This window comes from Pipistrellus hanaki (genome assembly GCF_964339955.1).
Source record: "Pipistrellus hanaki genome assembly, chromosome: 9".
Lineage (NCBI taxonomy): Eukaryota > Metazoa > Chordata > Mammalia > Chiroptera > Vespertilionidae > Pipistrellus > Pipistrellus hanaki.
Window position 1 is genome coordinate 45,112,730 of NC_140511.1, and position 16,175 is coordinate 45,128,904.

A 16,175-nucleotide genomic window follows, 5' to 3' on the forward strand; every position below is an offset into this window, starting at 1 on the left:
CCAATAAACAGGCAAATATGGAGTGATCATTATTTGGAAATTAAGTCATTATTACCATAATGAATTAAAAGAAACTTCAGAATAATCATTATTACTTGAGAACATTTACAAAGAGCATGGAACAAATAAAAATGAAAACACATACCTGTTTGTACAAAATGCTATTGAGAAGCTTTAAGTTGTGACAATTTTTTTCTTAGACAGATTATTATTTCGGTGCTTTTTAATTATTTACACATTTTAAAAACTATATTACCTTAAATTTATCTTTTTCTACATTATCTGAATTAGTTGCTTGATTATCTTTCTTTTCACATAATTTATTTACTTTTCCTTTTCACTTTGTTTTTCACATGTTTTTGGCATTTATATGACTTTTAATCATTCTAATTTTAGGATATTAATGTTATCAATAAACATAGAATATTAAATAATATCAATTATAAATAACAATTGTTAGTAGGAGTTATTGAAAGCTTCCAATAAAGATGGGCCTTCCTTTATTTCGAAAAGAAAGAAAACATAAAAGTGTAGCATCAAATATCTCTGATGAAAGACACAGCTGAATGGAAAATAGCATGTTGGGGAATAGGATGCAAATATTGCTAACGCACTAGGACTTCATGAAACAGATTCTACCAACATGAGTTTACATAATCACTTTTAAAACTTTTTCTTGTTTGGAAAGAAGAGACCCATCACTCTGTCACGAATCTGCTTGGTCTTGACACCATATACCAAGGGATTGACTGTAGGGCCTACCAGAAGGTACAAACTTGCAAAAATTATGTGTACGCTTGGGGGTACCTTCTTGCCAAAGCGGTGAGTTAGGAAGCTAAATAGTGCAGGTGTGTAGAAGGCAAGAATAGTGCAGACATGGGCAGCACAGGTGCCCAGTGCTTTAGAGCGGGCATTCTGGGAAGAGAGCTGAAAGACAGCCTGGAGGATTTTGATATAGGATGTGGCTATGAGCCCTAGGTCCAATACCATCACTGAAAGGGCCACTGAGATTCCATATGCTCTGTTAATGAGAGTGTTGGCACTGGCCAACTTCACCACTGCCATGTGCTCACAATAGGTATGATTGATGACATTTTTGGTATAATATGGTAGCCTCTTAATGAGAAGAGGACAGGGTAAAACCATAAGTGTAGCTCGGGTCATGCAACCCAGACCCAATATAATGACCATGGTTGTTGTCAGGATGGTGGTATAATGCAGTGGGATGCAAATAGCCACATACCTATCAAAGGCCATGGCAACTAGGAGGGCTGACTCAATTATGCAAAATGTGTGAATGAAATACATTTGTGCTAGGCAGATATTAAAGTCAATCCCATGAGCTTCCAACCAGAAGATACCAAGCATCTTGGGGACTACGGAAAAGGCAAGAGCCATGTCATTCACTGCCAGCATGCAAAGGAAGAAATACATAGGCTGGTGGAGGCTAGGCTCTAGTTTGATGGTGACAATGATTATGCTGTTCCCCAGCAGGGCCAGGACAAGCAGGAGGCAGACAGGGATGCCAATCCAGCAGTGAAAGTCTTCCAAACCAGGAATACCAACCAGGAAGAAAGAAGAGATGTAGGCATGTGTAGAATTGTCTGTCATGTCAAAACTCAGTAAACTGCATGCTCACATACTCAGTAGACAATTAATTCTCCACTGGAAGAAATCGTGTAACAGAGTGATTCTTCTATGGCTCAGCAAGTAGAAAATCCAGACAGGATTTAATAGCCTACCTGGAGGGTTGACTCCTCCTAAACCTCTGTCAGTAATCAGGTATACCACTTCGCCATTCTAAGTTTCAGCATCTTGACCTGCAAATGATAAGACTGGGTTCACGTATTTCAAATAATTGTAATTGTATTCAATTCTACCCTGTAGTTTTGATTTCTTATCAGAGGGTCAATTAGTAATATAATAGCCTCATTATTGTGTGAAATCCCACATGATTCTGTGATAGGAACAGTATTAGAGAGAAAAAGCAAGTTGACTTTTCAAAGAAATTGATATCAAGTGTGCATACATATACATTAATACACACACAATAAATTACAGGTTTTTCTAAAATAATATTTATTCATAGTGAGCATACTAAAATAATTAGCAATTTAGAATAAGATCTTGTAACCCTAAAATATAGAATGAACTGATAAAAATTAAAGGCAACCAATGACCTATCATTAATCACAGACAAATTTCTTCCTATTTTCAATGAATTCTTTAAGAAGACCTTAAGATGTAGAGCATAACATAATCATATTAACAGAAAAAAAAAAGAAATATATTCTTTCTTCATGCTGTCAAATGACTTAAAGTTGCTGCAAAGAAGCACAATAGTTGTTAAATAAGCCCCATCTATTTTCTGCAGAGCCCTGACTTCCAGATGCAGATATCACTCTTTCTATTTTAGCACCTTCCCTGACTAACAATAGTGCAGGAGAAAGCAAGTGCAATTCAGTCCTACTGGTCTCTGCACCAGTAGTTCCTTGTGACTCTTGTTCTCACCTTGTCCTTTTGTTTTGCTAACTGACCCTATTGTTCTTCCTAGCATCCAGGTTTTCCCAAGTATCATACTTCTGACATATGCATTGCACTCTTCTTAACATGCTTTTAACTTATAATTGCTCCCAGCATCTCAATTTATGGTCCTGAGCATCACTAATGTAAAAACAGGGGATGTATTGTTAAATAATCCTTAATGGCAATGAATCCTTGTGTAAATGCCTAAATCTAAATAATATTTGTTGTGTGTGTGTGTGTGTGTGTGTGTGTGTGTGTGTGTTGGGGGGTGATGGAGGGGAAATAGTCAGTTTATGGTATCTACATTCTACTATCAATCAAACTGGTGCTATTCCAGGCATAGGTGAATAAGCACCTGAGGTGTTTCCTTGTTAAAAGTTAAAAAATTTTCATATACTTAATAAAAATTCAGAACTTAAACTTTAGCCACAATAAAGAAGCTTAGTGCTGTGGAAATTACTGCATAAATGGATGAAGTCTACAATCCAAGAAAATATAAGAATTTTAGGACAAAACCTGCAAATACTGAACATTCAGAGTACAAAGAGGTCTTAAGTATTTATCAAACTCTTGCTATTTGCAAATTCTCAAGTGATTGTTTTCCACTTGGAAATTTGGTTGGTCAAGTTCCATTGTTATATTTGCTTCTGGGAAAATCAAACATACAAAAGGCTAACCAACATAAGATTACAAGCATAATCACTCATGGTATATATATATGTAAATAGTTTAAAATCCTCTTTTAGTTTTCAATAAACTAACTTACAATATAGTAACATGTCATCCACATCAAGAGAAAAGCAGCACTTACAAGATCATAACATGTCATCTGTACCAAGAGAAAACAAGTAAAGTGACTTCTTAACAAGGGAAGCTTCCTGTCAGAGCCATAGAATGTGGCATACAGAGGAAATTAAGGAGAACTGCCCCCAAATCATGGTCTGCTTGTACAGTTACCCCTCTCACCTCAAAAGCTATCTTTGTCTTCTCCCAAACCTTCTTTGAAATAAATTTGGAGAAATGTATTTATTTCAATAAGGTTATTCTTTATATTATCTTCGGCTGTCTGCCAGGTAATCCAAATAACTGCCCAGACTTCTCTAATTTTCTACTGGCAATACCATTCTATCTGCTTCTGAACCATATATGTACCTTATTTCTCTGGCAACCTAAGCTTTGCTATTTGGTCTGTTTCTGAGTCAGCATTTTCTCTTGCCTGCAATCTGCCACTTCAGAGTAGAGAACTCTATTGGAATTCAGTGGTCTTTTCTCTAAAGTCACTTTTGAATACTTTACATATTTTATATTACGGTATTGAAATAAGAACAAAGAAAAATACCTCAAAGTAACCTCTCCCATTCTTTTCACCCAAATATATCTTATTTGTTGATATCAACAGATGCCACCCAGCCATTAAGAATTCTCAGAATTATCCTTGCCTTCTGTATTTGTACCACTCCAGCCAAGGAGCCACGGGGTCTTCATTTCTGTTGAAGATCTTACCATGTACTCTTTGTGCTTTTCTTGTTTTCACTTGCATGTCATTTTCTTCATCAGACTATGAATACCCAAAGGAAAGCCCTTAATGTCAGTAAACTCTCAGCAGAGTCTGGGGAAATACCTGGTGTTTCTCTATGTCCTCCACAGTCCCTCAAGAATTTCACAGAATTGTATCTTCCTCTCAAGGTTTCTGACCCACCAGCAATAATTTATTCATAGTCATTGCCTACTTTTTATTATATCGTATCTTAGAATATGATATTTTAAAATAGTGTCTGCTTATGAGTACAATCTCACAATCCTTAAAAAATTGTAGATAGTGACTAAAAATAACTATTATTCTTTGAAAAACATGGAATTATATTGTATACTGAAGCAGCTAGACCAATATGCATATCTTGGAGTGTTTAAAAATTACAACAGTGTATCAATCAGTAGTGAGGACTGTGTGGTCAAGTTGGTAGTAATGGTTGCTTTGTAATAGGCTATTTCAGTATTCAGGAGATCCCTCTGGAAGCCTGATGGATCTCTTAGGAAAAATAAGATTGAAGGAAAAAGAGGTCTGGGCCAGGATGAAGCACAAAGCAGTAACAATGTCCCCCCTGGAAAACTACTTACATTGTAAACTTAAAAAAAAAGAAGAGGTTAATGACTTCTATTTTAGCTCTGACATGTAATAAGCTCAGAATTGTCACTCCTGTCCTGACATGCAAAAGCTAGGCAAACTGAATATCAATGACTTTTCTTAAAGCCTTTAAAGAAATGAGATCACAGGGCAAATCATCCAACTCAAACACAGAGTGACAAGCACATCCAAGGAGGTACAGCTCATGGTATCAAGCTGCTTGGAGCAGAGGTCATTTAAAGTTACAACAGTAAACACACTTCACTATGAAATCTGACCGGTTGCTGGGAGCTGCATATAGATTGTCATGAGCATGAGAAACTCTATTGTGTTCATTCAGAGGTGTCCCACATATTACATAGGCTTCACTTATAAAAACACCAACAGAGTCTCAGTTAGGATCAAAGAAATATCACCTGTTGGCAGAGAAGTCCATGTGAAACTCTCCCAGAACTCTCTGTATAAAAACAGCTTCCTCTGAAAGGGGAAGTCTTAGCTAAAGGACAATACTGGGGCCTTATCTCTTCTAAAGTCAAACATTTCAGCCCACTTCATTTCTTCCTAATCTCATCCTGTGGGTTTAAGGGGGGATATAGTCAATAGAGGATAAGGCATCAAAGAACTAGATTGGAACCACTTTATCCAAGGAAGGGAATATAGGGAAAGAGAGGAGGAAAGTAATACAAATCCTCTTCCTCCACAACCTACCACCTCAACAAAACTTTAGTTCAGTGACAGTGGAATACATTACAACATAACCTTCTCTGAGGATCAGTAGAAAGTGAAATCCCAGAGCTAAAAATAGAGCCATAAGCAGACATTTCTTACCCATAAATACAATTTGCCTGTTTCTCTGAGTCCATTAGGATTATTTAATTTTATTTAGCTGTCATCTATTTGGCTATCCTATGGTGGATTATGATTCTCTTTTATTTTATTGACTATATTGTGTGAAATATTCTGAAGATGTCAATTAAGTCTATCTGATCTAAGGAATCATTTAGGATTGTTGTTTCTTTGCTGATTTTTTTTTTGTGTAGAAGAATTATCCATTGTTGTCAGTGGGTATTAAAATCCCTTACTATGATTGTAGTGTTGTTTTTCTATCCCTTGATATCTTCCCTGAACTTTTTTTAATTTTATTTGGGTGCTCCTGCATTGGCTACGTATACATTTATCAGGATTATATCCTCTTATTGTATTGATCTCTTAGTATTATGAAGTGGCCTTCCTTATCTCTTGTTACGGACTTCACTTTCTGGTCTATTTTATCCAATATAAGTATTCCTACCCCAGCTTTTTTTTTTTTTTTTTTCATTTCCATTTTCTTTTACTTTCAGTCTTTATGAGTTCCTTGTTGTAAGGTGAGTCTCTTGTAGACAGCATATGTATGGGTCATTTTTTTTAAAACCATTTAGCCATTCAATGTATTTTGCTTGGAGTATTTAGTCCATTTACATTTAAAGTTATTGATAGGTACTTGTTTGTATTTATTTTTATTTTTTGTGCCTGTGTTCCTTCTTACCTTTTTTATTTCTTCTTTTTACACCAGTCACTTTAGCATTTCTTGCATTTCTGGCTTGGTAGTGATAAACTCCCTTAGCCTTTTTTTTTTATCTGTGAAGCACCTTATTTCCCCTTCAATTTTGAATGATAGTCTTACTGGATAGAGTATTCTTGGATTCAGTCCCTTGCTTTGCATCACTTCATAAATTTCCTTCCATTCTTTTCTGTCCTGATGCGTTTTTGTTGAGAAATCATTTGATAATTTAATGGGAGATCCCTTGTACATAACTTTTTGTCTCTCTCTTGCAGCCTTTAAGATTCTCTCATTGTCCTGAATATTTGCCATCATAATTACAATGTGTCTTGGGCTGGATTTTTGGGTTCATCATGTTTGGGAATCTCTGTGCTTGTGTGAGATTTTTTATTCCCCACATCAGGGATGTTTTCTGAGATTATTTATTCAAATAAGTTTTCTAACCTTCATTCCTCTTCCTGTCATTCTGTTTCCCCTATTATTTATATGTTGCTTTGTTATAAGTTGTACCAAAGTTCTCTTAGGCTCTCCTCCTGTCCTTTAATTATTTTCTCCAATTGCAGTTCAGTTTGTGTGTGCTTTGCTCCCCTATCTTCTAATTCGGTCCTCTGTTTCTCCTAGTCTGCTGTTGAAACTTTCCATGCTGTTTTTCATTGCAGCTTTATCACTATTTCTTCTTTATTTTTACATAAGTTGTTGATATTTCCATTCATCCAGTTTATGAACTGTATGACAGTTATTCTGAATTTTTTATCTGACATATTGCATGCCTCCATTTCACCTCACTGCTTTTCTGGCGAGTCCTCCTTTCTTTCCCTTAAAGGTTTCTTTGTCTTCTCATTTTATTGCTCTCAATGAGGAGCAAGGTGTCGAATCCTGCAGGGGCTGCTCCTTGCGTGGCAGTGGCTCCTTGGTTGGTGGCTACTCCTCAGACAGTCATGGCAGCGTCTACTCCTCAGTAGGTGGGCACTGTTTGCAGCACTGGTGACTTCTTATGCTGACGGGGGCAGGCTACTTTCACAGCTGCTGCTCCTCGGACAGGGGTGGGCTCATGTGGCTGCTGCTCTTCGGATGGGGGTGGGCTGCTAACTGGGTTGCTACTTCTTGGAGGGAAGCAGGCTGCTCTAGCAGATGCTGCTTCTGAGATGGGGGCAGAATGCTCATGCAGCTGCTGCTCCTTGGTCAGGAGCAGGATGTTTGTGTGGCTGCTGCTCCTTGGACAGATAACAAAATAATAATAAAATAATAAAATAAAATAAAAATGAAAGTGAAAAAGTGAAGTGTCTATGGCTGGTTTAAGATTCCACTCTTCTCTATTGTCTGCAGCTTCTCAGTTTCCTATTGCTGGTATTGAAGGCCTCTCTCCAAGCCAGTCCTTGTGGATTTTAAGGGGCTATTTAGATTTTTTTTAATCCTTTGTAATACACAGGGTGTAGTCTGGGTGTGGCTGTATTGGTTGCCTAGAGAACACAGGGAGGGGCTATCTCTTCAAGAGGAAATGGCTGCCTGGGTCCCACAAGTCAGGTATTACTCAGCACCAAACTTACTGCCACCTCTCCTGAGTCCTCTCTCCCCAGCCACTCCCCAGACCCTACAAGTCCACATGTCCATCTGCACCTCAGGCACAGGTGAGTGTCTATATTTGAATGGTCTTATAAACTAGATTCAGCAAATAAAAGCAAAGACTAAAAAGAGGGGAAAGAGCTGCATGACTTGAGCTCCTCTATTCCCAGCCTCATGTGGCCTGGCAGCCATCCAGTATGCCCCCTCTGAGCTCAGTCTCTCGTGACTGTGGACCCAGATCTGGAATAACCTGCCACCATCAGTCCTATGGACCTCCTTTCCACAGTCAGACACTATGCCTATCCCAAGGGACCAACCTCCATGCTGTGCAGTTTCCCACTGACCCATTGGGCGCCAAGATCTTGCAGTTCTTTCCATCTCAGATTTTACCAATCTCCAGGTGTCCTCTGATCTTCCCAGCTGCGAATTGTCTCACCAAGTGTGTTTACTTCACCAATTTGGACTGGATGCTATTTGATTTAGTTGCTCATTTTATCTGTCTGAGACAAGGCTCTAGACATGTCCCTATATTCTGCTGCCATTTTGTCTCTCTATTACATGTCTTTCTTTAACCTGTCTTTCTGTAAGGTTCTTTCTGCTGACAAAGCAAGGAATTTTGGGTATTGTAACCTATGTAAATGAACATATCAATAAGTATTTCTATATGTAACCATTTATATCTAAATTCAGCTAATATTCATTACTACTAATATCTGCCACTTTGATTCATTACAACCTCAATCTTTCTAGCCTCTTCTTCATGCTTATCAGGAAATTTCTCCTTCAACAGTGAAACACATTCCTTCAACCATCTGTTACCCATATATTTCATTGGTAATTTTCAGTTTAAAGCCCTCTATGATATGATAATCCTTGCCTCTCTGAGAAAAACTTTGTCAACTAGTTAGCCCTTTTGCCTTTAATTCTAACACTCTAATCATTTCCAAAGTTACTTAGATCAGTACTTTTTCCCACCATCACCTTCAGGGAGGTTATTTCTTTCATCTGCTATACAATTGGACTTTTTTTGCTTGTTGTCTGCATCTCTCTGAGAATCCTCCAACATCCTCAATAATTGTATTTAAATGAAGATCCACTCTGTCATTTAAGTTTTGTGTTTTTCAAAAATGTTTAAGAATATTTATTTACCAATACAGTCAAATAAAAAATAGTTTTATCAACCTAAAAATCTTATGAATACCTATTCACCTTGTGAACAAGTGATTTGTAAAGGGACAGAATAAAAAATTTAAGCTTTATGATCATGTGATCTTTGTCCTTATTGCATGTCTTTGAATATCATTTCATTCAACATAGTTTAAAAAAAAAATATATATATATATATATATATATTTTGTTGATTTTTACAGAGAGGAAGGGAGAGAGATAGAGAGTTAGAAACATCGATGAGATGGAAACATCAATCAGCTTCTTCCTGCACATCCCGTACTGGGGATGTGGCTGCAACCAAGACACATGCCCTTGCCCGGAATTGAACCTGGGACCCTTCAGTCTGCAGGCCAATGCTCTATCCACTGAGCCAAACCTGTTAGGGCTATGTAACATAGTTTTTATAAAGTGGATGAGATGCCATAGAAACTTAACTTTTGTTTTTATCAATTAGCCTAAGCTTAAAATTGGTTTCAATTTATGTTGTTTCTGTAGAAGTTTCAAAACCTATCAACAATTTCAAATGAGGACTTACTGTATAGGGCAAAGATTCCATATATTAATGGATAAGGTGGCACTCCATTCAGATCTTATTCACATAAAGAAGCCTCAAGCTTGTGTGGTCTATGTACTATAGGTTGTTCCATAGATCTGACATGTTCATATTCAATGTGACTGATCAATAGTGACAATAGACACTATATGTGCAAAATAACGTGTAGCCATTTAGTAAAATATTCAGTTTTTGAAGTATATTTATTACTGTATCCAAGGTTATTCGTGCGTACAAGACTGTGTGGATATTTTCTTCAGTGTCATTGCACTCTCCTTTATTTCCAAGGTGACCAATGTCCTTCATAGTGTCACACACAATGTATTTTTCTATTGAAAGTCCCTGCTTCTTTTCTAATTACGTTTTTTTTCTTGAAGTTCTCTTTTTTATTTTTATTACACTACTGACTTCTGGATGTATTTTCACTTTTCTTACTATGCCTATTTGCATCCACTGTGATATTACCTCTACTTGGAAACCCTTTCCCTGTTACCTGATAATTTACTATCATTCTTTAAGACTGATCTCAGTTTTTTCTTAGTATCTCTTTAAAGATGATTAACTTGATTTTTTTTCTTCAGACACAGTATTATTTTGGTGTTCCATAATTATTTACACATTTTAAAAACTCTATTATATTAAATTTATATTTTTCTACATTATCTGGAATATGCTGGATTATTTTTCTTTTCACGTAATTCATTTACTTTTCCTCTTCACTTTGTTTTTCATATTTATGGCATATATATGACTTTTAGTAAATACTCTACGACACTACTGATTCTCTCTTGCTGACTTCAGTGACTTGGTAAGATAAGAAATTTTGTAAGGTAATTTAGGTGAGTGAATAAGAGTAAAATGTTCACTTTTGGACATATTAAATGAAGATATAGGATCTCTGGGTAGAGATAACTAGTAAAGAATGCTCTTTAGACACATAGAAAAATAACTTTGCTAATTTATTTTTATATTTACCATACCTACCATGGCATTGACACTGGTACTTATGAAAGAAGACTTTGTTGACCATTTTGATACTTGTATTCCATTTATTTTATCATTTAATTTTTGCTCTGATTCCTTAAAGTATAAAAAGTATTTTTCGCATTTGATCAATGATAAAATTACAATTTACAAACTTAAAAAGAAAACTCACAAGCTATTAGTGATGAAGCAACTTGAACTTGACTTTTCTCTCCCTACAGCTGTAACTCTAAAATATCTGATAAAGCCTCCCAAGATATACTCATTGAGGAAGTGAATGAATTACATTAGTGTAACAAAACACACTGCTATAGAAGACATATAAAAGTTAATAGGATACATATATAGTCAGCAACAAACAAGAGTATTTCTATTGAAAAACAAAAACAACACACATAAAAAGCCAGTTTTGAAGAATAAATATATTTGAACAATCACAAATGTTCTTTAAATATTTGAAAAATATATATCAACTTTGCTCAAAAATCATTAATTTGCAACTGAATGAACTCTCACCCAATGAAGTGAACAAAATGTAAAAGGATGTATTGCATAGATCATTTATACATACGCACAAAGTAGTTTCCCCTGTGCTCCATTCAAAATAAAATTAATATTATTAAGAAAATAATTGTTCTCAAATAAAGCACTTAATAAATGTGACCAATAATTTATATTATTAAAAAATGTATTGAATGTCAGTAAGTAGGATTTTGTGTATCTGGAAATTTCACTTAAATATGGAAATAATAGTAATAAAGATAAAAGGCTACACTGACTGGACATTTATCTAATGAAATAGAAGTAATCCCTTTAAAATATAACAAGGGGTTAAGATAGACTTGAAAATATCTACCACAATATCTAAAAAAAGATCACATGTAGAGAATAAAATATATTTAAAAATAGATTTCCATATTCTTAAAGTGAATAAGTGTAATACTTCCATCATGGTACACAATATTGCAAGCTAAAGGCCTGTTTTCTGAGCTAGAGTCCCTGGTTCAAATTCTACATTACTACTTCTTTGAACAACTTATACAACCTCTCTGTCTCAGTTTATTAATGATACAGTGACCATAATAACACCTATCTCACTGTATAGTTTTGTGAACTAATGAAGTAAATACCTGTAAAGTGATCAGTAAACAGGCAAATGCACAGTGATCATTATTTGAAAATTAAGTCATTATTACCATAATAAATCAAAAGAAACTTGATAATAACAATTTTTATTTGAGCACTTTTAAACAGAGCATGGAACGTACAAAAATGAAAAAGCAAAACTGTTTGTAGAAAATGCATTGTCCAGTGTATTGAGAAGGTTTAAATTGTGACAATAATTAGCCTAGTCATTTCACATTTCAGGATATTAAAATGTTATTAACAAATATAGAATATGAAATAACATCAATAATAAGTAACAGCTGTTGCTAACAGTTATTGAAAGCTTCTAATACAGAGGGGCCTTCCTTTATTTCTAAAAGAAAGAAAATAGAAAGGTACAGCATCAAATATCTCTGAAGAAAGACACTGCTGAATGGAGAAGTACCATGTTGGGGACAAGATTGAAAGTATTGTTAATGCACTAGGACTTCATGAAACAGATTCTACCAACACGAGTGTGTGTGTATATATATATATATATATAAAATTTCTGAAAACTGATTATATATATATATATATATATATATATATATATATATATATATATATATATATCAGTTTTCAGAAATTTTATTGTTTGGAAAGAAGAGACCCAACACTCTGTCACGAATCTGCTTGGTCTTAACACCATATACCAAGGGATTGACTGTAGGGGGTACCAGAAGGTACAAACTTGCAAAAATTATGTGGACGCTTAGAGGTACCTTCTTGCCAATGCGGTGGGTTAGGAAGCTAAATAGTGCAGGTGTGTAGGAGACAAGAATAGTGCATACATGGGCAGCACAGGTGCCCAGTGCTTTAGAGCGGGCATTCTGGGAAGAGAGCTGAAAGACAGCCTGGAGGATTTTGATATAGGATGTGGCTATGAGACCTAGGTCCAATACCATCACTGAAAGGGCCACTGAGATTCCATATGCTCTGTTAATGAGAGTGTTGGCACTGGCCAACTTCACCACTGCCATGTGCTCACAATAGGTATGATTGATGACATTTTGGGTATAATGTGGTAGCCTCTTAATGAGAAGAGGACAGGGCAAAACCATAAGTGTAGCTCGAGTCATGCTACCCAGACCCATTTTAATCACCATGGTTGTGGTCAAGATGGTGGTATAACGCAGTGGGATGCAAATAGCCACATACCTATCAAAGGCCATGGCAACTAAGAGGGCTGACTCAATTATGCAAAATGTGTGAATGAAATACATTTGTGCTAGGCAGATATTAAAGTCAATCCCATGAGCTTCCAACCAGAAGATACCAAGCATCTTGGGGGCTACGGAAAAGGCAAGAGCCATGTCATTCACTGCCAGCATGCAAAGGAAGAAATACATAGGCTGGTGGAGGCTAGGCTCTAGTTTGATGGTGACAATGATTATGCTGTTCCCCAGCAGGGCCAGGACAAGCAGGAGGCAGACAGGGATGCCAATCCAGCAGTGAAAGTCTTCCAAACCGGGAATACCAACCAGGAAGAAAGAAGAGATGTAGGCATGTGTAGAATTGTCTGTCATGTCAAAACTCAGTAAACTGCATGCTCACATACTCAGTAGACAGTTAATTCTCCACTGGAAGAAATCTTGTAACAGAGTGATTCTTCTATGGCCCACCAAGTAGAAAATCCAGACCCAGGATTTAATAGCCTACCTGGAGGGCTGACTCCTCCTAAACCTCTGTCAGTAATCAGGTATACCACTTCGCCATTCTAAGTTTCAGCATCTTCACCTGCAATTGAGAAGACCGAGATCACGTCTTTCAAATAAATTTTCCTAAGTTTTGGAGTTGTATTTAATCTTACCCTGTAGTTTTTGTTTCCTATTAGAGCGTCAGTAATATAAGAGCCCCATTTCTGTGTCAAAGCCAACATGGATTCTGTGAGATAATCAGTTTTAGGGATAAAAAGAAGTTGTCTTTTCACAGAAATTGATATCAAGTGTGGATACATATACATAAACACATACACAATAAGTTACAGGGGTCTCAAAAATATTAATACTTATTTATAGTGAGCGAAGCAAAGTAATCAAGTATTTAGAATAAGATATTCTAACACTAAAATATAGAACATACTTATGAAAATTAAAGCCAATCAAAATTAATGCCTTATCATTAATCAAAGACAAATTTGTCCCTATTTTCAATGAATTCCTTAAGAAGACCTGAAGTTGTAGAGCATAACACAATCATATTAACAGAAAAAAGGAATATATTCTTTCTTCATGCTGTCAAATAATTTAAAGTTGCTGCAAATAAGCACAATAGTTGTTAATAAGCCCCATCTATTTTCTGCAAAGCCCTGACTCCCAGCTGCAGACGTCACTCCTTCTGTTTCTAGCACCTTCCCTGACTAACAATAGTGAAGGACAAAGTAAGTGCAATTCAGCCTTATTGGTCCTCCCAGCAGGAGTAGTTCCTTGTGACTCTTGTTCTGACCTGTCCTTCTGTTTTGCTAACTGACCCTGTTGTTCTTCCTAGCATCCAGGTTCTTCCTAGTATCATAATTCTGGCATATGCACTGACTCTTCTTAACATGCTTTTAACTTATAATTGCTCCCAGCATCTCAATTTATGGTCCTGAACACCACCGATGTGATAAATAATCCTTAATGGCAATGATTCCTTGTGTAGACGTTTAAATGCAAATAATGTGTGTGTAAGTGTGTGTGTGTGTGTGTGTGTGTGTGTGTGTGTGTTGACAGGGTGAAATGGTCTGCTATTCCTTTTTTAAAGTTAAATTATTTTATATAATTCATAAACATTCAGAACTTAAACTTTAGCACAATAAAGAAACTTAGTGCTGTGTAAATTACTTCATAAGGGGATAAAGTTTATAACACAAGGCTAATGTAAGAATTTAGGACAAAACCTGCAAATATTGAACATTCAGAGTATGAAGAAGTTTTAAGTATTTATCCAATTCTTGCTCTTTGAAAATTCTCAAATGATTGTTTTCCATTTGGGAATTTGTTTGGCTAAGTTCCATTCTTACATTTGCTTCTGGGAAAATCAAACATACAAAAGGCTAATTCACCTAAGATTACAAACAAGCATAATCACTCATGGTATATATATGTAAATAGTTTAAAATCCCTTTTAGTTTTCAATAAACTAACTTAGAACATAGTAACATGTCATCCACACCAAGAGAAAAGAAGCACTTACAAGATCATAACATGTCATCTGTACCAAGAGAAAACAAGTAAAGTGACTTCTTAACAAGGGAAGCTTCCTGTCAGAGCCATAGAATGTGGCACACAGAGGAAATTAAAGAGAACTCCCTCAAATCATGGTCTGCTTGTACAGTTATCCCTATTGTCTCAAATTTTCCTCTGTCTTCTGCCAGGATTATTTTGAAAGAAATTTTAGAGAAATGCATTTGTTTCAATCAGGTTATGCTTTATATTATCTTCAGCAGTAACTGAAGATAACATAACTGCCAGACTTCTCTAATTTTCTACTGGCAATACCATTCTATTTGCTTCTGAACCATATAAATACTTTATTTCTTCTGGCACCCTAAGCTTTGCTATTTTCTCTGTTTCTGAGTCAGTGAACATTTTCCCTTTCCTGCAATCTGCTTCTTCAGAGTACTCTATTGAAATACAGTGGTCTTTTCTCTAAAGTCTCTTTTGTATACTTCATGTATTTTATATTAAGGTATTGAAAAAAGGACACATAAAAATATCTCAAGTAACCTCTTTTCATCCAAATGTATCTTATTTGTTGATAACTACAGATGCCACCCAGCCATTTAGAATTCTCAGTATTATCCTTGCCTTCTCTATTTGTACCACTCCAGTGAAGCAGCCACTAAGTCTTCATTTCTGTTAAAGATCTTACCATGTACTTTTCTTGTTTTCACTTGCATGTCATCTCCTTTATCAGACTGTGATTACCCAAAGGAAGGCCCTTAATCTCATTAAACCCTCAGTGGAGTCTGAGGGAAGATCTGATGTTTCTCTATTCCTCCACAGTTTCTCAAGAATTTCACAGATTTGTTTCTTGCTCTCAAGTTTTCTGACCCACCAGCCATTGGTTATTTATAATCATTGACTACCCTTCATTTATTTCTGCTGCCATCTTAGAATATGATTTTTAAAAATTATTTCTGGTTATGAGTTACATAAATATTAGAATTTTATTTGGTTCCTCTCTCCAAATCTCATTTCTCAAAAACCCATCCTTTCTCTTATAAATGTGATATCATTTATATATTTGTTAATCTTCCTTTTCCATTTTACTTTCAAATGTTTTATCTTGATTTCTGTCTCACATTCCTTGATATATTATAGATAATGATTTAAAATAACTATTATTTTTTGAAAATATAAAGTTATAATGTCTACTGAAGCAGCTAAACCAATATGCATATCTTGGAATGGTAAAAAATACAACAGTGTAGCCATCAGCAGTGAGGAATCTGTGATTAAGTTGGTAGTAATGGTTGCTTTGTAATAGGCTATTTCAGTGTTCAGGAGATCCCTCTGTAAGGCTGATGGGCCTCTTAGGAGAAATAAGATGGAAGGAAAAAGAGGTCTGGGCCAGGATGAAGC

At 35.8% G+C, this 16,175-nt stretch overlaps 2 protein-coding genes across 2 annotated transcripts; both read right to left on the reverse strand.

Moving 5' to 3' along the window:
- Positions 1-663: 663 nt before the first annotated feature.
- On the reverse strand, positions 664-1,611 carry LOC311627740 (olfactory receptor 52P1-like; the record flags this gene model as incomplete). The annotated part of the gene is made up of 1 exon (XM_084894300.1): positions 664-1,611. The coding sequence occupies one exon, from the start codon at positions 1,609-1,611 to the stop codon at positions 664-666; it is 948 nt and encodes a 315-aa protein (XP_084750426.1).
- Positions 1,612-12,182: 10,571 nt separating this feature from the next.
- On the reverse strand, positions 12,183-13,136 carry LOC311627726 (olfactory receptor 52P1-like; the record flags this gene model as incomplete). The annotated part of the gene is made up of 1 exon (XM_084894286.1): positions 12,183-13,136. One exon carries the CDS (start codon positions 13,134-13,136, stop codon positions 12,183-12,185), a length of 954 nt encoding a protein of 317 aa, XP_084750412.1.
- Positions 13,137-16,175: the final 3,039 nt, after the last annotated feature.